The sequence below is a fragment of the Macaca thibetana genome, chromosome 12 (assembly GCF_024542745.1).
Source record: "Macaca thibetana thibetana isolate TM-01 chromosome 12, ASM2454274v1, whole genome shotgun sequence".
NCBI lineage: Eukaryota > Metazoa > Chordata > Mammalia > Primates > Cercopithecidae > Macaca > Macaca thibetana.
In genome coordinates this window covers 17583538-17604515 of record NC_065589.1, presented here as the reverse complement: position 1 = coordinate 17604515, position 20978 = coordinate 17583538, and the positions used below count along the sequence as shown (strand labels likewise).

The 20978-nt window shown below is 42.3% G+C and overlaps 1 protein-coding gene across 1 annotated transcript in view; it reads right to left on the bottom strand.

Moving 5' to 3' along the window:
• The window catches only part of DOCK10 (dedicator of cytokinesis 10), a 1376581-nt gene that overhangs the window by 266443 nt on the left and 1089160 nt on the right, over positions 1-20978 (bottom strand). The window contains exon 2 of the mRNA XM_050752140.1: positions 17499-17746. Coding sequence (XP_050608097.1) covers positions 17499-17621 — 123 coding nt within the window. The 5' untranslated portion in view covers positions 17622-17746. The remainder of the gene's footprint in view (positions 1-17498; positions 17747-20978) is intronic.

Here is a 20978-nt window from a genome sequence, read left to right as displayed (position 1 = left end):
GTTGAAGCAGGGCTCGCCCTAGAAAAGTCCATGCACCTGTACACCAGGAGATGGGGAAAAGGCTGTTTACAGAAGCATCATTGGTAAGAGCAAAAACCAAAAACTAAATAAAATGAGAACAACCTCAGTGACCAGCCACAGAAATAACTGTTTCAAGAAAGTATCACTAGATGCTAACATTAATAGCAAAGGTATAAAAAGCAGTGGGGGAGTCTCAGAAGATCTCCTATAAGTTAATCACTAGTTACAGAAAGGAACCTAGTAACTTCACAGAGGAGCAATCTGCAGACACTTTCTTAACTAAGTGACCACTAACGGGACAAACTGACATGTCCCTCCTGATACGATGTACTAAGGACACCCTATTTCTTCTGTGACATTCCCACCGAAAATAGCACAGCTTAAATCTAACCATGAGGATGTAAACTGAGGTCCGTTCTACAAAGCAACTGACCTGTATTTTTCAACATTTCAAAGTCAAGAAAGACAAAGAATCTATTCTTGATTAAAGAAAACTAAAGAGATATCACATCTAAATGAAATGGAATCCAAGACCAGAAAAAAAACAATAGTGGATTAATTGTCAAAATCTTAGTAACATTAATGGATTACATAATCTTATCAATATTGATTTCTTGATCTTGGTCATTATATTATAGTTGTGTAAGAGAATTTCTTTTAGGAAATATATTTTGAGGTAAAGAGCATCATGTATAAAATTTATTCACAGATGTTTTATAAAAACAGTATTCTGTGTATGTATAGAGAGAGAAAGAATGATTAATTTTTAAATTTTAAGTGTGGCAAAATGTTAACATTTGGGAGATCTGAAGGAAGAGCATATGGTATTTTTTGTACTGTATTTTACAATTGTTTTACAAATCTGAATGCTTTTCAAAATAAGAAAAGACAATCAGGCAAACATTGAGCAGATTTTGATTCGTGGCCAGGTATGGTGGCTCATGCCTATAATCCCAGCACTTTGGGAGGCTGAGGTGGGCGGATGCCAGGAGTTCAAGACCAGCTTAGCCAACATGGCAAAATCCCATTTCTACTAAAAATACAAAAAAAAAAAAAAAAAAAAAAAAAATCAGCTGAGCATGGTGGCACATGCCTATAATCCTGGCTACTCAGGAGGCTGAGGCATAAGAATTGCTTTAACCTGGGAGGCGGAGGTTGCAGTGAGCTGAGATCACGTTACTGCACTCCAGCGTGAGCGACTGATGAAACTCTGTCTCAAAAAAAAAAAAGGAAAAAAAAATAAAAAAACCATTTGGATTCATGGTTTCCACAGGGAAAGGATACTTGGGAAGGGGAGAAGCCGACGGAGGTCTGCAAAGGTATTGGTCATGTGTATTTCATAAAAAATAATTTTATTTGTTTTCTTTAAGGAGTAAATACATGTTCCAGGAACTCATTTATATAAAAAGTAGAAAACAAGTATTTGCCACATTAAACAGGTGCCCAGTACGATGCAAGCTCTCTGGGCTTTGGCGGAGATCAGGGAAGGATTCTTGAGGAGACACCGAGTGAGAAGAATTCTCAGTAAGAATTGTGAAGGAGTCCTGTGGGCAGGAGAAAGACCAAATTAAAGGGCTGTGGCTTAAAGGCAGATGTTGCATAAGGAGTACTTGAAGGTGGTCCCTGGGCCTTTGACCCAGGCAGTAAGAGGACACTAGAGTTAGGAACTCCTAGATCCAAGATGTTCCACGCTAGCAGTGGGACATTTTAATATGTCTCCATATTTCCCTCAGCAAACTGGATAATTCAGGAAAAATGAAATGCACAATTTAATATGACTCACCACAAATAGAAAAAATATTTAGAAATGTTCAACAGCTAAAAATTCCAATGAGAAATGACAGGTTGTGCAGTTTAAAAAATAAAGAAATCATGGGCCTAGAAAGCAATTTTCTTCACAATCACATCAATTCATGAAAGGCAATAATTAAAATGGTTCCTTTTAAAAAGTCCCTGAACCTGTTACATTTTCTAAGAAGCATTGAACCAAAATGTCTGGGCTCTTGTTTCCAAGGCTAGGCAATATTCAAAGCCCTTCAGTTAAAAAAAGGAAGATAATGCCATACTGCTCCCCTTTTACTACAATATTTGCAATGCATTACCCTTTCAAAATTGACAAGGTATGGTTAGAACATTTTTAAAAAACCACACATATGCATATACATCTATCCATCCGTCTAACCAAGAATCATTTATGAAGCTATTATAAAACTCTCTGTCTGGAAGCGATGAGATAATAACTAAATTACAATAAAAATTAATGTATTCAAGAAGTGTTATGGAAATACAGAAGAGGAAGAGACTAACTCTGCCTATGGACTCAGAAGAGGGTATCAGATGAGGGGCAAATTAGTTGGGTCTTGAAAGGCAAGCAGGAGCTGAACAAGAAGAGAAAAAAGGAAGTGTCCTTTGGGCAGCTGGTGGCATGGGTGTGCATGGCATCCTTGGGTAATGCCCAGAAACTTGAGTGGCTGCAGTGTGGAAAAGGTTGGAGGAAAGAGAATACTAGAAAGTGAAGCTAAATGCTAGAAAGGTAGAGTGAAACCAAGTGAGATGTAATCTTTTGAGGGCAATAATCAAGAACATTAGCAGCATTCTGGTATGGCTATATCATGATCAGAGCGGTGTGTTCACAAGATGCAGGCAGAATGGAGGGTGGATAGTTGCCTGGGGAGAGACAGGAAGACAACTAGTGAGAAGGCTGGAAGGAAACCACAAGGACATTGCAAAACACAGTGTGGGGAAGAAATACTAAGTGACTTACATAGATCACTAAGGTCAGGGAGATGTCTGAAATATTTAGGAGGTAGCCTTGCCAGTACTTGGAGCATGAACTGATGTAGGGTGGCCAGTGGTGGAAAGGACTGAGCGTGGTTTTAGTCTGAGATTTCCTGGATACAATGAGGTATACAACTCAGGAAATAAAAGCAGATTTATGAAGCAAGAATCTGTGTTATATCTGGATCCTGTTGGGTTTGAAGTAACTGAGGAACTTCAGGACAGAGAGATCAATGGGCAGAGCTCAGAGATGTGTGAAAGGATGAAATCATCAAGGGGGGTTTTTGGGGGAAGGCAGAGAGAATGGGGTCTAATATTAGATCCCTGGTACACCCTAATATTCAAAGCCCATTTTTCCTCAAATTGTTCCATGGGCTGAAAATATATTGAATAATACTTGATCCACTCTTCTGTGACCAGAAATATAGTGAATCTGTTTATTGATGAATCAAAGATGTCATTTTGAAGCAAATGTCTGTGTTAAATGGTTCAGACTATCTTTCAGAGTAATGATGATTGAGTCCCCGTACACAACTTAATAGTCCGCTTGTCAGGTCCCGTACATAGAGCGCATGGTTCTTCCCACAGGCTCCTCAGTACACAGTACTAGGGAATATATGGAGAAAGAAGTACAGAGCCTTGTAGGTCTGAGATCTGTCATGGATGAAATGTATTCTCACCTAAACAAAATGATGAGGCCTGGTCAGAGATAAAGCCCTACACAGACCTAGCCTGCACACCCAGACCAAGCCCCACTAGTCATCTTTCGTGACAGTCTAGGGTCTACTGAATCACAGTGAGCTCATTCTGAGATGCTCATGCCCAGGCATAGGAGCACAGAGGCAACTGGGCAGCACTCTCCTTGGCCCGATGACCACTGTGACAATGAACACGAATGTAGCTTCAAAACTCTGAGGCATGTTATCACTTGATCCTTGATATGGTTTGGATCTGTGTCCCCACCCAATTCTCATGCCAAATTGTAATCCCCAGTGTTAGAGGTGGGGCCTTGTGGGAAGTGACTGCATCATGGGTTAGGTTTCTCATGGTTTAACACCATCTGCCCTGGTATTGTGGTCTTGATAGTGAGTCTCACATGATATGGCTGTTTAAAAGTGTGTAGTGCCTCCTCCCTCTCTCTCCTTCTCCTGCTCCTGCCATGTAAGATGACCCACTCCCCCTTTGCCTTCTTCCATGATTAAAAGCTCCCCGAGGCCTCCCCAGAAGCAGATGTCGCCATGCTTCCTGTATAGCCTGTGAAACTGTGAGCCAATTAAGCCTCTTTTCTTTACAAAGTACCCAGTCTCAGGTATTTCTTTATAGCAGTGTGAGAACAGACTAATACAATCCTCATAAGAATTTTGTGTCTACTAATTTTACAATGATAAAAGCTGAGGTCTATTAATCAAAGCCACATAAGCAGAGGGTTAGATTTAAGAACTGTCTCTGGTGTTCTATAAAAGATAGTTCCCTCCACTTTGTTTTAGGATCAGAATGCAGTGCCTGGGGAAGAGTTAGTCCTTTTAATCTTTTAATGCACTTTCTGAGCATTTTTATGATCGGCCCCACAGAGATGTTCACACCCTAATCCACAGAACCAATAAATACACTCATTTCCATGGAAAAGGGACTTTGCAAATATGATTAAGATGGAAGACCTGGAGATGGGGAAATTGTCCCGGATTATCTAGGTGGCCCAATCCAATCACCAGTCCTTCAGTGGGAGAGGAAAGCAGAGGCATGGGTCCAAGGGGTGCAACATGTGAAGAACTTGGACCATCACTACTAGCTTTGAAGGTGAAGGAGGGCGGCCAGGGTTAAGTAATGTGGGGGCCTCTAGAAGCTGGCAATAGACCTCAGTTTGTATCCAGCAAGAAAATGGGGACCTTGGCCCTACAGTCTCAAGAAACTGAATTCTGCCAACAGCTCAAGTAAGCATGAGACAAATTTTCCTCTACAGCTTCACAAAAGGGTCACAGCCTTGCTGATACCTTGATTTTAGCCTGGTAAGACCCTCACCAGACTTCTCACCTACACTATGGTAGGATAATACACAGATGCTGTTTAAGTGCTAAGTTTATATAGTCTGTCAGTGCAGCAACAGACATCTATTAAGATCCTTTGTATCTCTGCAAAGTCACAGCAGCCCAGACTCAGTCAAGTTCTGATCATTGAGGGCACTGAGACAGCACACGCAGTAATTCTGATCACTAGACTTTTGGCATAATGTCAGCTTACAAAAATGGCTCAGGCCCAAGGGCACAAGTGGACCTTTCCCCGTGCTCATGAACTCGAGGAACACATTTTCAGCTGGCTGCCAAGCATAGGTCACATTTTTGAAACACCTGGGCAGAGTCGTAGCAAACAACAGGTAACACTGACATCACATATTCAAGAAATAAACCAGGCGTATGTGCCCAGGTTAAGCGAATGTGTACTATTTAAGTATCTTTACAGGTAGTGCTCTATTGGGTTTAAGGCTCATTCACTTTTACTGGAGAGCCCCATGGAAATATATTCTAGATTTCTATCTTATGAAATTATGCATATTGCAGATGGTGCACTGGGCTAAAGGGGAAAATAACCTGGGTATGAGTCCTCCCATGGCATTGCTCTGTGACCCTGACCACATCCATTTAAACCTCCTTGTGACTCAGCTTCCTTCTGTTTTATTTTATTTATTTACTTTTTTGAGATGGAGTCTTGCCCTGTTGCCCAGGCTGGGTGCAGTGGCACAATCTTGGCTCACTGTAAACTTTGCCTCCCAGGTTCAAGTGATTTTCCTCCCTCAGCTTCCTGAGTAGCTGGGGTTTCAGGTATGTACCACCATGCCTGGCTAACTTTTGTATTTTTAGTAGAGACAGGGTTTTGTCATGTTGGTCAGGCTGGTCTTGAACTCCTGGCCTCAAGTAATCCACTGGCCTCGGCCTCCCAAAGTGCTGGGATTACAGGCGTGAGCCACTGTGCCCGGCCTCTTTATCTATTTTAGACTAGATTTTCTTTCAGGTCTACATGTTTATGACTGTATAATCTCAAGAAATGTAGCACAGTTTTTCTTTTTTTAATTAACAATATATATTTCCTGTGGAGTTGGTATACGGAAATGCCAGCAGAAAGAATTTTTAGGACAGAAGACACCTTAAATCACTTAAGACAAATTAAAAATGTAAACATTCAACATTAGCTCAAAAGTGTGTCAAAGCGTGTTTTCATGAAGAGACAAATGCTTCTAATAAATATAGCAAAAGTTGTTATCAGTGGGTGGTAGGAGTGTGGGTGATTACTAGTGTTTTCTTCATTATTTTCTATATTTTGAACTATTATTATAGTAAAACTCACAAAAGCTTAGAAAATAGAGATGTAAGGCCAGGAGAGGTGGCTCACACCTGTAATCCCAGCACTTTGGGAGCTGAGGCAGGTGGATCACTTGAGGTTGGGAGTTTGAGACCAGCCTGGTCAACATGGCAAAACCCCGTCAATACTAAAAATACAAAAAAATTAACCAGGTGTAGTAGCACACGCCTGCAGTCCCAGCTACTTGGGAGGCTGAGGCAGAAGAATCACTGGAGTCCAGGATGCCTAATCTATAGTCCTGTCATCTCTAAGTATGACATTCTCTTTTCCCTTTGGCAAGCATTTAGTAAGCACCTACTATGTGCCAAACATTTTGCTGCCCTGGAAATATGGAGACTATAACCACGGTCTTGGTCTTGAAGGTCTCTCAGAGTATCAGAGGTGAAAGGGCAAAACCACGCTTCCTCCTCCTCCAGGACTGGCAACAGAGACACATGTTATTTGGACTGTGGATAGCTCTACCAGATATCAGACTGGCTACCAGGGAAGTGGTGAAAGGTTATTTCTAGTACATCAGCCTCCCATTTCCATGCTCTATTATCCTAATGGGTCAGGGATCTTCCCAAGATACATCTGCTCAGGAATGGACTTACGCTGTGGAGTGAAATAAAGTCCTCACAACGCTGCCTTGTGCATTTAAGGTTGATGACTAACTGTGGAATAAAATGGCCTATACCTTGGTTAGGTATCAGTTGCTAGGAAGACAACGTGGGCACAGGGCCGAAGGCAGAATCTGCAGCCTTGACACCCTCTGAAATCACACTGGGTCCAGGACAGATCATATTACCTTTCCCAGGTGAGAGCAGGGAGAAGGAGGTGATAGAAGCAGAGACCAAAACCAGGGACAGACACAGAACTAGAAAACGAGAGGTTCCTGCTGCTTTTTCAAAGGCAAGGGAGACAGGATCTGGTAGCACAGTTCAAACTTGTGCTCACGTATGTTCTATTCATGTGGATGCTGACATGGCTTGGCACAGACCTTAAGCCAGAGACTGCAACTGCAAACATTCAGCATGGGAACTGGAAAGCCTGCTTTCTTAAAGCAGATGGGGCTTACCCTTCTCCTCAGGATAAGAAAGAAGGAAATGGGATTGTATGCTTGCCTCTGAGGCTCGATAAGGTCAGAAGAACCTGACTTGTTCAGCCTTTGCCACCACTGGCTGTCTTTTGCCAGTCTCCATTCCCCTAGCCCTGTACTCAGGATGTGTGAACAGCCATCCTCTTCATTGCATTCTTAAATAACCACGTTTTATGCTACCGTCTTCATCAGTGAAATACAAATGTGGTCCTAGATCACTGGGACCAAGTCTTCCAGTTGCTAAAATCAGATCTCTTAATCAATAATCACCTTATTAAGATGAAAATAAGTTTTATTTTAATTCTCTATGAAAACCCCTTTAAAAGGGTAAGATCTCCCTGGATTTTTAGGACTAAAGCATTCTTGAAGGTCTTGGTGTTCAACTCTGTGGTTTTAAAGACAAGAACACTGAAACTCAAAGAAGCTTAAAAACTTGACCAAAGTTACACTGCCTGGAAACCACTGCTTCCTAATGCTAAAAAGACACATTTTTCAAATTGATTGGACAGAAGCCATATAATGGCTTCTGACTTCAAAAATGGAAGTTAATGAATGAACTTTCCCTGTTAGCACTCAGAAAGGTTCTGAAAGCATCTTATCTCTGCATGTTGGTATGCCAACAAACTTTATTACTAGTAGTTTCTGATGTAGGACAAATTTATAACCCACCATAAAGATATGTTTCAAAGAAAACCTAAAATACATTCTTTTCGCTTCAGAATAAAACTTCCTTTGAATGTGTCCAATTTTTAAACAATACAAAAAACAAAAAAAAAGTCTTTAAATATTAGTTCTCCACATATGCACTATCTTCAAAAATATTGAGTTCCAACATCACTTTCATGTTTGTGAAGATTACTCAGCTGCCATCAATTTCCATTTGTCATTCTAAAGAGCTGTGACAAAAGGACATTTAAGAGCTAATCAAATAAACAATGAGTATTTGAGAATAATTTAATTATCATATTTCATTGAACAGTAAATTTTGTTAAGTTTTTTGTTTGCTTGTTTGCCAAGTCAAACGTTCATGCCTGTGTTCTTTTTATAGAATGTTTAATTTGAAAGGCCAAAGAGTCACTGGTCATTTTGACAGCCTCAATTAGTCATTTAAGTTGGTAATTACTAAGATAATTATATGAAGAAAAATCTCATTGTGTTAATCCTAAATGGTGTCATCTTTTCAAATAGAACCCTTTTCAGATTTTCAGATCCTATTGTTAAACTCTGCCATTTTGGTATTTAATTGAAATTAAAGAGCTGCCTAGCTTCCTAAATTCTACATGTCTGAGAGGAGGTATGCTGACATTGAGTTAGAAATACAGTATTTTCACATTTAAGCTGCCCAAATTAAAGAAACTTTTAGTGATTTGGTACTATTAATTCTTTTTGTTTGTTTGTTTTTTAACAGAGCCTCGCTCTGTCGCCCAAGCTGGAGTGCAGTGGCACAATCTTGGTTCACTGAGACCTCTGCCTCCCAGGTTCAAGCAATTCTCCCGCCTCAGCCTCCTGAGCAGCTGGAACTACAGGTGCACGCCACCATGCCCAGATAATTTTTGTAATTTTAGTAGAGATGGGGTTTCACCATATTGGTCAGGCTGGTCTCAAACTCCTGACCTCAGGTGATCCTCTCATCTTGGTCTCCCAAAGTGCTGGGATTACAGGTGTGAGCCACCATGCCTGGCCGGGACTATTAATTCTTCTAATCTCTGAGGCAGATATTTTCACTTCAATCCAACTGCAAAATATTAACGTTTTCAAAGGCAAGTGTTTTTCTGTATTGCCACTAACTCAGTCACATTCATTAAATTTTATTATTTCTACCTCATTAAATGTAGGTCAACATTTCGAGTCCAGCAAACACAAGCATTTATTTCCAGCCTGCTAACACTGCTGTGAAAGATAAGAAGTAAACAAGTCTCACTTCAATGGGGGGGGATAAAAAGAACCATCAACCTTCTTATTTGTAAACAAGAACACCAAAATCAAGACTACAAGAGATAATGTAACAGATGTAATGTTGCAACCAAACCGCCCCCCACCTCATGCTTATCTTGCTAGAAATGTATTTCTATAGAAAGAGAGGAATCAAATAATGCCCCTTTCACAGTTGAAGGAGCCTTTGTTTGCAAAGCTTAACTCACTCCGTGCCAGTTCTGTCCTTGGGAAATGTCTGAGCAACAGTGTCCAAAGTTGATGTCACTCCCAATATCCCAGGTTGCTGAGATGTCATAAATGAAAGACTGTTAAGCAGAGAAAAGTAGCCACAGCTCTTCTTTTGTCAAGAAACTCTTTTTTAGAAACTCTTCCTACAACTAGTACTCTGAGGGTTTCTTTTCTCTCACTGCTTTTCCTGATGGATGCAAACTGCATGTTTAATGAGGTCCTTCCTGCCTGGTGGAGCTGGGAGGCAGTTATAGAGTAGTCAGGAGGAACAGGCTGTGGAGTCAGACTGTGTGATTGTGGACTCTGGATTCACCACTGAGGAGTCATTTGATCTAAAGAAAGTTCCTGATCTCTAAGCATCTCTTTCCTCATCTATAAAATGAGGATACCAACCTTTTGCCATCTGGTTGCTATGAGGATTAGAAGAGGTTGCACAAGTCTAGTACTTGGCACACAGGACATGCCCAATACCTTTCTGCAGGATTGCATTTCCAATGCTTGCCAAGATTCACAAGTAGACGTGAAGAGGATGACACAAGGGCCGTCATTATCAGATGCTAACAACCGGGACATTTTAAAGTTATAATTCCACTATAACCTTTCAGTAATGTGCATTCAGCCCACCTTCTGACTTTCCTTAAGCAACTAATGTGCAGTAAGAATGGAGACTCCACCCCTCTTATTTACCAATAGCAAATATACTATAAAAGTAGTGAAACAGACAAGTTCTCTCTTTCAATAGCACTTATATTCCAAGGCAAGAGGGTTGGAAGACAAACAAGAAATTAAATCAATAAAAAGATCACTTTAGATAACAGTAAGAGCTATGAAGACAACTAAACCTAGTAATGAGATTGAGAGTGTTGAGGGTGGGGAGCCTAGTGGGAGATTCTCTGGTAGGAGGAGTAACATTCACCTCACCCTGAAACACATCTTTAGGGTATGAACTCTCACCCTCTGGTAATCTGGGATGACCTTTCTGAGAAGGTGACATCTGAGAATCTGAGGGATGAGAAGGAGAAGTTGTGAGAACTCTGGGACAAAGAAGTGGGAAATTCAAGAGCCCAGTCACCTAATCCCCTAATTTCACAGATCAGGAAACTGAGTCTTCAAAGAGAGAAGGGACTTCATCAAGGGCCACAGAGCCAGGTTTGAAATTCTGGTCTCCAGACTCACAGGCTCTGACATTTCCAATACCAACTCCCATTCATTAGAATCCCATACGGCCAAATTGTTACAAGTGCATAATGGAACTCCAACATGGATAGTCAAGGAAAGAGTATCTCAAGATGATGGTGAAGCACAGCCCATCAAAGAAGTCATGAACCACATTATAGCATATGGGGAAATCAAGATCTTTAACTCCATGGAAGCCCATTCTTACTGCATTCAAGCATGAATTCAAGAGGTATCACTTTTTCTAGGAGTCAGTGACTATGAGAGAGAAAAACATCTTCATGATTTTATGATTCTAGCAGTTGGATTTTCTGATATCACCAATTATTTTCAAATCCCTAAGGGTTTCACTCAATACCATATCAATATAGATCTTATATGTCACCAAGGAATCAGTGTTAATTGTGTGTTGTATTAGTCAGTGCAGACTGCCATAATAACATAACATAGACTGGTTCTTTAACAACAGACATTTATTTTTCACAGTTCTGGAGGCTGAAGTCTGAGATCATGGTGCTACCATGGTTGGGTTCCTGGTGAAAGCTCTCTTTCTGGCTCGCAGATGGCCGCCTTCTTGTGTCCTCACATGACAGAGAGAGGGCGATCTCTCTCTCTTCTTCTTCTTTTAAAGCCACTAATCTTATAAGAGGTCCACTCTCATGACCAAATCTACCCCTAATTACCTCCCAAAGGCCTCACCTCCTAATAGCATCATATAGGGGGTTAAGGCATCAACATATTAATTTTGGGAAGACACAAACATTTAGTTCATAACACATGTCTTTCATGAGTTGAAGTAATTGTACTTAAAATTCTCTGTAGGAGGAATAACATTCGCCTTACTCTGAAACACGTGTTTAGAACTCTCACCCTACAACCGAGGGTGAGAACTTGTGCTGACTTAGATAGCAATTATTTAAGTATGTTATGGAATTTTTTCTTCACCTGGAAAATTAAGTTCACACTACAATTAAGGGGCTAGATGGTAGATGAAGGAGAGAATATAACACAAACAAGTAACAGATTTCCTTAAAGCCATTTAACAATGAACCAAATCCCATTTTCATTTCTAAGTGGTGTAGACCTCATCTCTGCTTTAAGTAAAACTTTCAAATAGTTGCAGAATAAACCACATTGTATTGGACCCTCCTCAATTGACTTTATCTAACAAGATACTGCAAAAGTGTGGCTGAAGATGTAGGTTATTTTCATGTTTCTCAAATTTTAGTGTCCCTGCAAATCACTAGGGGATCTTATTAAAATGCATTATCTGGTGGGAGCCCTTGGATTCTGTATTTCTAGCTAGCTCCCATGTGATCTAATGTTGCTGGTCCTTGGACAACACTCTCAATGACGGGACTCTATCACATCATGCTACTGTTTGTAAAAACCCCAGGAAAAAAAATCTTGTCTCTTAAATTTCATTATAAGTTAATGCTGAATATGTCTAGAGCAAATTTTCATTTATCTAATGGACTTCTTAAATCTCATGGCTGATGGTGTTTTTCTCTTTGACTTGGTCACCAAGAAGCACCTTTAACAAAACTATAGGACTTAATAGTGATGTATTTTATTTACTGGTCCTAATGACCTACACCTGATTACATCTAACTTTCCGAATATTGTTTTGTTTTTTTTCCTGGCTAATATTGCTTTTCACTCCCCTTACTATATTTTTTTGTTGTTGTCTCACATGCATCTTTGTAAGATACTTAGGATCCCTCCTTCAAATAAGATAGAATGTGAATAAAGAATCCCAACACAACTTAGTTAAATGGAAATCCATGCTCCAAGACACACAATGCATTGAGGAATTTCAAGCACATGTGAGAGTGGGGTAAGCAATTGAAAATGGAGAAGCAGACAGTTTTGAAGTAGATTGCAGGAGGATTAACCTCATGCTCTTTCACAATTTTCTTAAGACTTTGCCATACAGGTGAGATGGGGATGGCTGAGTGAGTTCATATTTTAAAAACTTAACTATTGAAATTCCGGTTGTCTTGGGAAGATCTATTATAATCAAGGGTACCTGGAACAGCCTCTGCTATTGCAACTAACCTCAGGGGAACACTGGAGTGAATACTGACAGGTACTCTGAAGCACTAGTGGGAAGAACAATTTTCCTATTCCTTAGGGAGAACTACATCTGGGGTAGATCAAAAGGCAACACCAACCAACATCAACTACTCATATCCACCAATTTGGAGATGCTTTTAGAAACAGCTAAAAAACTGGAAGGTAACCCCTCCAGTTTTCTATTCAAAATGCAGAGGAGGTCCCTGTCAGTTACTTAACTTAGGGAAACATGTTTAACCCTATGAGTCTCACTGGCCTTCTCTGTATTTTGCAACAATAATAACTTCCTCAAATGATTGCTCTGAGAATTATACAGAATGCTTAACACTGTGCCAGGCACATCGTACATTCTTAACAAATGGTTTACCATCATGCATTCATTATTGCTTTCTTTTTCTATGCTAGGCCTTAGAGAATCTGGTTGTGAAGAAAAAGACAGCCAAAACCTATACATGTTGATTCATTCTTTCAGTCTTTGATCCTTCTAGAAGTTTTCTAGAACCCACTTGTGGTTACTATTTATTTTCAAAGTTATTTCTCCAATGCCCTTGAGAAATAAAAAAACATTGGCAGACACATCAGTAACATTCAAACTTGATCTTGTAAACTAAGTTTGTGTTGACTTCTTCTCGAGGCAAAGAGGTCAAGGGACTTTCCTCATATGAAAACACAAACGTGTGATTTCTGCTAAAGCATAAACACCCTTGTCATAAAGGACTCTGTCCAAAACAACAAAAAACAAAACAAAACAAAAAAACACAAACAAAACAAAAAGACTGTGCTGTGAATGCTAAACAAGCAGGCCCTTATATTGCATATTGCTTTTAAACCTGGACAGTGACAGCAAAACAAATGCTTCACTTTCATTCACTATCACTCTCTGCATCTAGCATATGACTTTTGGGAAATTCCAGTATCCCCCACTCAATTAAAAAAAAATCCCTCCTACTCTTAACTCTTGAATGCCACCAAGTTCAGAGGGGAGAAAAATTCTTCCTTCTAGGAATTCCTCATGCTCATTAAACATGTTTACATATTCATTACTTCTCAATCAAAGCTCTTTGGTTGGTCAAAGGTTCTGCTTCTTACTCAAAGCTCTCTAAAATATCAAAAGTGGTATTATTGGAGGCCTGAAGAGTTAGGAAACATCACAGAAAATAAATAGAATTTACCGAAATGAATACTTTCCTCTCTTTACCCCTTACCCTTTCTGGTTGGGTAGGAAGGGAGAAAACTTACTGGTTAAGTATAATCACTTCTGGCAGGATGCTTTCTCTTTAACATAAGTTAATAACAAATTAGATACAATCAAAAATGAGGAGTTTTTGTCTAATAATAGAGTAAATATCATAAAGGCATTAAAAGTGCGTGTAACTAAAGTGGTAAGCTCCGAATGAACGACTTTAGTCCAAAACTGACCAAATGATTATTTGATCTCTACTAAATGCTTCCTTTCCGTCATCTGACTCTATGTAGATCTCATCCTTCTGGTTACCTGAAGCCTTCCATTGCACTAACCCACCTAAAGCATTCCATAAATAAAACCCTATTTCTCTCAAAGTGACAGATCTCATGGGGTGTTTGCAAAAAGTTAACCTATACTTTTTTAAAAAGTATGTTTCTTTGAAATGCTCTCAAATACAATATACATGCAGAAAAGTGCACAAATCCTAAATGTGTATCTTAATGAATTATAGAAAGCTATGGAAATGAACTAATTCATGCTAGGGTACAGATACACCTCATTCATTTTAAAAGATGAGCTTCTTATCAAAAAGGAATTTCTCATTAGTGGCATTACAACTTTGAAGCCAACATGGAATGTATATTCAACCAAATGTAATAAAACACTCCAGTTCTGATATGAGACAAATGTTCCTAATCATTTTCGGCTGAAATTTTACCCTAGAGAAGCTTGCTTTATGAAACAATCAGGAATGAGATTTCAGGAAATTATGTGAACTTGACTTGATCCTTTGAATTGATCTTTGAATGAGTTGTCTTTCATTTATTTTCCATGGAGAATTTTAGGATAATGAAGGAGCAAATATTTCTCCTTTTGAAATGTATGTTTTTGCTCATTACTGTTCTTGGGAGGGGTGAAGAATAAGGTGGGTCCTGTCTAGGAGGCTGCAAGTACATAAGCCCTACTACATACAGCGCCTTCGGTAAAAACTGACATCAAATTTGCTTTGGCATACACCTCTACTGTCCTCAACTGCCTTAAATTTTGGCTTTCCCAGTCATTACCCTCACTCAGCATCTCCTTGATCTCTGCTCTCCATATTCAAACACATTTTGAAGGCTTCCTGTCTTATTTCTCTCTGTGTGTGTACACACATCCCATTCTCAGAGACCAAAACTACCTTGTTAATCTGACAACCTTTTCTAAACTTATTGGATAGAGCAGAGTTCAAACCCTATGGCAAATTTTCGGCAATGTCCTGGAGGATTTGGGTCCCCAAAACAGGGATTTCAGAAAGGGGACTATATAAATCTAGCAGTAAGATAGTTTTTCTCAGCAGGACTTTCTACTGTCTTTCAAATACCTTGCAATAGAGGATGGCTTGCTCCAATACACACCCACAGTTCTATGAGTCTGTATTGAAGTCGGGTACCCATAGTATTTTCCCCAACATCCTATTATTTTTCACCCTTGACAACCATGTTTTGAGAACTTGAAGCAGCAGATATAAAGAGTCTTAAGGGATTGGATCAATGTAGGCTAAGATTAGTCTCTACCACATAGTCCAACGACAAGGTTTTAGGTTCAAAAGGGATGCTATACCCCTACAGAATCCCACCGAGTTCAGGTGCCAGTTCAGAGAACTCATCACCTTCCTGTTTCCCTTCAAGAGTTAACTGATGGGATGGAATGCAAAGCACATGTGTTCTTGCTGCCAAAATAGCAGCCAAAACTGCCTGCCTAGATGTGTAAGATCCCATGAAATGTCTTGGCAAAAGCTAGTTTAGGAGTGTTGGCCAAGGTGCTGAAGCGAAGCAAGGGGAGTCAAGACCACCTTTGCCAGTGAATCTCCCCTCCCCCATCTCTTTTTGAAGACACCAAGCTTATTCATTTTGACAAGATACCCTAGGATTTCAAATCTGACATAATTTTGGAGAAAGCTCTGTGTGTGTGTGTGTGTGTGTGTGTGTGTGATGTGTAGAAGGGTATGGGATGCATACTCTATAGAAATTCTAGTGCTACAAAAATTCTAGGAGAATCTACTTAAAAAAAACACAGCACTTTAAGCTGTTTATTCCCATTGAACGCTTTGTGTTTCTATCAGATCCTCAGTGAGATTCAGTCCAATGAGTCAACTGCAAAATAAAGTTATTGTCAAGGGAATGGCAGAAAATGACAAAATCACAATCCTGAATTATCATTCAGGTACTTTCTACTACTGTCTGGAGATTTTCTTATCTCTACTTTTACTCGAATTGAATCTTTTCTTCGAATGTTCTTTCGAACAGTTTCTCTTTGCTGTCCTGAAAATGTGTACGCTGATAGCAGAACCACATGCTGTCCCTGGCACAGAGTGAGCTAACAGTTGAACCACCTCTGGGTAACTGCGGACTGCAGCTACTGTAAGTGCAAGAGAAGGCACCCTGGCCACCAATTCGTTTCACACTCCAATCACCCTCGCCCGCTCTACACCCCCTGGGCACTCGATGCCTCTTCCCTCTGCCAAGCAATTTGCTTCCGTTCTGTTCAACTTTCCGACCTCTGGCTTTAGAGAATAGTCCTGGCTGTGGGAACTGGCTCTGGGCAGCTTTTGGCGCCCTCTTCATTGGTGACTGGCAAGAGTAACACTTTCACACTCTTAAAAAGAGCCGTTTAGTTCCTAATGATATTTACTGGCAAAAAAGAAAATGAAACACACAACCCGGATTCCGGTCCACCAAACGCAGGCCAAGAGCGCGGCTGCTGAGCCTCGGTCTTGCTGAGAGGCTGTTGTTCCCACTCGCTTCCCGTTTCCACTAGAATTGATTTGTCTCTTGCCACCTCTCCCCTGCAGTGTGGATCTACTGCAACGCAGGAACATCTGGGTTGGTATGGAGAGGAGATCCTAGCATCAGATGCTGGCTGCTGCCCCAGGGACTTCCCGCGGAAATCACCCAACACTTAGAAGGCGTTTCAATAAGGAAGTAACCAGTAAAGCACTGCTGGCGGGAGAACCCCGCGAAACATATTAGAAAAATACCAGAAACCGCTGGAGACCTAATGACCCATGTCTCCTCCAGCCTGTGTTCCTCAGCTCTTTCTGGAGGAGTATTAGGTGGTTTGTGGGTTTTTACCCTGCGGTGGGAGGGTTGTTCCAAGTACATCTATTTCCGCGACAGTTAAGGTCGGGGGTCCCAGCTCTAACCAGGGCGAGGACCACTGACTGCATCCCTCTCTCTCAGCGCACTGGTCTGTTCGCTGGAGGGTGAGAGAGACGCGCAGACCTGTGGACCAAGGGGTCCCGTTCTGTAGATCCCCCCGACCCCACCCGGGGTCTCTGGCACTCTTATCACTTAGCACCAATATGACTGGCAGTGCATTCCGGTCCCTTCCCGCCCCGTTAACCCCCCTGCACATCCTCTCCTACGCTGCGCTTCTGCTGCCCACGCAGCTGTTCCTCTAAGCGTCCCGCGTGCACAAACGCGCCCCCGGTCCTTACGCTTCGGTGGCGCTGCCTCGCGGAGGTGGCGCCGGGGGCGCCCGCAGAGGCGGCGGGGGAGGGAGTGCGGAGGAGAGGACCCGCTAGCTGTGGGGACGTGGGCCCGCCGAGCTTTTGGGGAGGCCGGGCTCCGTTCCCCTCGGGCGCCTGGGGCGCGCGGGAAGGCGCGGAGGACTCGCCGCACTCACCCGCTGTTGCTGCCGGCTGCTGACGACCACCGCGGCGGCGGACGCGGCGCTGTGCCGGAGCTCGGCCGCCTGCCCAGGTCTCAACAGGCTCCGGGTGAACCTGCGGGTCCGTTCACCGGCCATCGCCCGCCACGCCGATCGCGCCGCTGGCCCGGGGCGCGCGTCCCGCCGGTCTTCCCCGCGCCAACCTTCTCTATCCACCCGCCGTTCAGGAAGCGGAACTCGGAGTCTTTCCCCCCCTCTTCCTCGCTCAACTCGCAAGAGGCGGGTTTTTCTCTCTTGCACCCCCACTCTTCCCACCCCCTTCCCTCCTCTGAAGCTTCTCGAAGACTTTCCAAACTCTGCGCTCCCCCGGGCGCGCGCGGCCAACTCGGCGGGTGGCAGGGGCCCTGCAGCGGCACATCTGGAGCGGGCGTCGCGGGACGCGCGTGGGGCGGCTCCCGCCCGCGCCGCCCACACGGGCTCAGCTGGCCGGCCGGGGCTGTCCACGCCGCCCGGGGGAACTGCAGGCTGCGGGAGAGGGGGAGGGCGGCGGGCGGCCGCCGCGGGGCTCCGGGCGGGGCCTGTCCAAGGCTGTCGCCTGTCCAAGGCCATCAGCCTCATTTGGAGGCTGCTGGGAGAGTTGGAGCCCTGGATGCATTTGCCGTTTAGACCTCTGTTTTGTGGGTCCGGCGAGTGGGTGGGGGCCAAGCTCGGTTCGCCCTGCCATCCTCGGGAAGGGGTCAGAGGTTTATTAAAGATCTGGTGGCTGGGATCCAAGCAGCATCACCCACGCCAGCGTTTGGTAGGCTCACTTGCCAGAAGTCCATGCTCAGGGCCTTGGAATAAGCTTCCCCATTCATTCACTCCTTCAACAAGTATTTATTGAGCGCCTACTATATGCCAGCTCACACTGTTCTGGAAACCGAGGAAACAGAGAGGAACTTAGCAACTACACTTTAAGGCTGTGTGGAGCTGATAGGCTTTTTCGGGGTGGGGGTGGGAGACGGCAAGTAACCAAGTGAACAAATAAACAAATACAGAGAAATCAAGGAGACAGTTTAAGCTACTAACACGAACTCAAAACCAATAAATCAGCGTGTAGGGGTAAGAGACTGGGTGGCGTTAGGATGAGGAGTCAAGAACCAACTTGCAGGGTTACTATGTAGGGTGGTCAGGTCGGGGGTGGACTTCACAGTTACGCTATCTCTGCTCCACTCTGCCCATACCCGTCTGGCCTGCACTTTGTCTCTAGGTATCTGATGAAAGCCTTCTATGAAGTCTCTTCCTGGGTCGTACCCAGGGTGGTTCTCCAACTCAGTGTTGGACTGGATAGGGGGCAGAGAAGTTCTGACCCCTGGATACTGGTCTGGAGAGATCTGGGACAGACTCTCCAAGTGGTATGGTTTTTTTCTTAACAGCTTTTTATGGATCCATGACCCTGCCACTTTCTAAGGCCAATGATAGATAGTTTTAACACAAGGTCACATTTGGGTATAAAGAATTCCTAAGCAATTGATAAATGCACTTTAGTCAGCTCTTTGTTCTCCAGGATTTGATTAGCCAGAGATGCTGATTGAGGATCATTTCAGCACATTCTAGAAATCATAACAGGCGTAAGAGGCTCCGGAAGATTTGAGAAGTGCCATTTGAAACATCATCTAGTTCCAAGACAGCCTGCATAACAAAGAACTGTATCCTGTATTGTATGCTTTCACACTGGTACTCAGCGTGGGAGCAACACCACCTTTCAGGGTAAGCAAAGTAGGTGGTTGCCTCTGTGTTGGCACATGAAGATCTCTGTAGGAACGGCTGCCTTCAAACGTACCCTTTCCCAGGTGTACCCAGCCTCGATGTCTCTAAATGCATATTCCCCTGAGAGAATCAATTAAGCACATTTGAATTAACTTGAGCTTCCCAAGAAGAGGTACCTAATCTTTGTCTCTGGTTTCAAAACACTGCCTGGCACATGTAAGTACTCAATACATATCAGCTTATGGATGACTTTCCAAAGGGCTCAGATGGGCTGGTGCAGTCAGAGAGCTGGGTGTGCCTGACACAGAGAAAGTCAGAGAGGAGAAGAGAAAGGTGTGCTGAAAGGGAAGGCTGTAGTAATCGATAATACATCAGAATGTGCCCTGCACAAGGCAACTCGCCGATCCAAAACACTGAGCAGCACACACAACCCATTCTCCAACCATATTGAGTAACAGAAAGTCACTTGCAATTTGTTAATTGTACAATTAATACACTTAATTGTACTTTCTCCAGCTTCAGGAGGTCACCCAGAGCACTGGTGTGAGAGGGTTTAATGAGCAAATGCCTGTTTGCCCAATCCATACCCTGTATGATGTTAATTCCATGGGTCACACTGAGTAGGAAGGCAGGTATAAGTGTTGATAGCATACCTCTCATACCAGGGCATGTCAATAGTGATACTTCAGAGACTCTCCTCAGCCCTTACGATCATGTAGGTTTTAGTTAAGCCTCCTTCGGACACCAAGGAGAGAGAGCTGAGTATCGACCCTTGCACCTGCCCTTGTAGCATAAATACACTTATTTTTTGTTACGGAAATGTAACTTCAAGTCTGCTGATTTGGGACCTTGACTCTCTGCTGGTCACCCATCTCTCAGATCCCTGGAGAAACTTGGCTCAGATGCTTGGTAATGGCAAATCTATGCAAATATCATGAAGTATGTTCAGTTTCTTGGAATAGCTAGTTAATAAGTGAATCTTTAAGGGCTCGTAATATTGTAGAATAGTGATTAAAGTACATGCTCTGAAATCCAATTGCCTTTGTTCAAATCCCAACTCCTTAAGCCTCAGTTTTCTTACCTACACAATTAAGGTAGTAGTTGTGTGGCTGGGCTGCTGAGCCAGTTACTTAAATTAATGTAAATTTCTTAAAAAGTGACTAGCATATGGTCTTCAATAACTGTTATTATTCCTACACTTGCAGATAACTCAGGACTTAAATAAACTTCCATGTCTTCATATATTTGATTCTCATATGAACCTTTGTGAGAAGGATGGATGGGTATTATCTTGGAGCCAAGGCTGGGGATTTAATGGGCATTCTGGAGACAATGTCTTAACCCAAATCAATGACTATAGAATTTCATGAATAAGAATAACAATAACAATGTAATTCTTATAGTATTAACTCACTATTGTGTGACAATATGTAACTATAACATAATGTGCTACAGTTTGGATAATAGTTTCACATATATTATTTCACTTGAATTTTAATATATTATAAAATGGGGTTGTTCAGCTTATATATCCCATGTCTCACTGTCTAAAATTGTAGACGGATCATTAAGGGAACTCCCCAAATGGATGGAACAGGTATTTTAGAAACAAGTGGTTGCACATTTTGCTAAATGTTCTCAAATCAAGATTATATTAATATATAGAATGCAGAGGCTGCAATCAAGTTTTATCAACATTTGGATTAGCCAATTCATATGAGTTGTCACGGTACAAGGCATTCACTC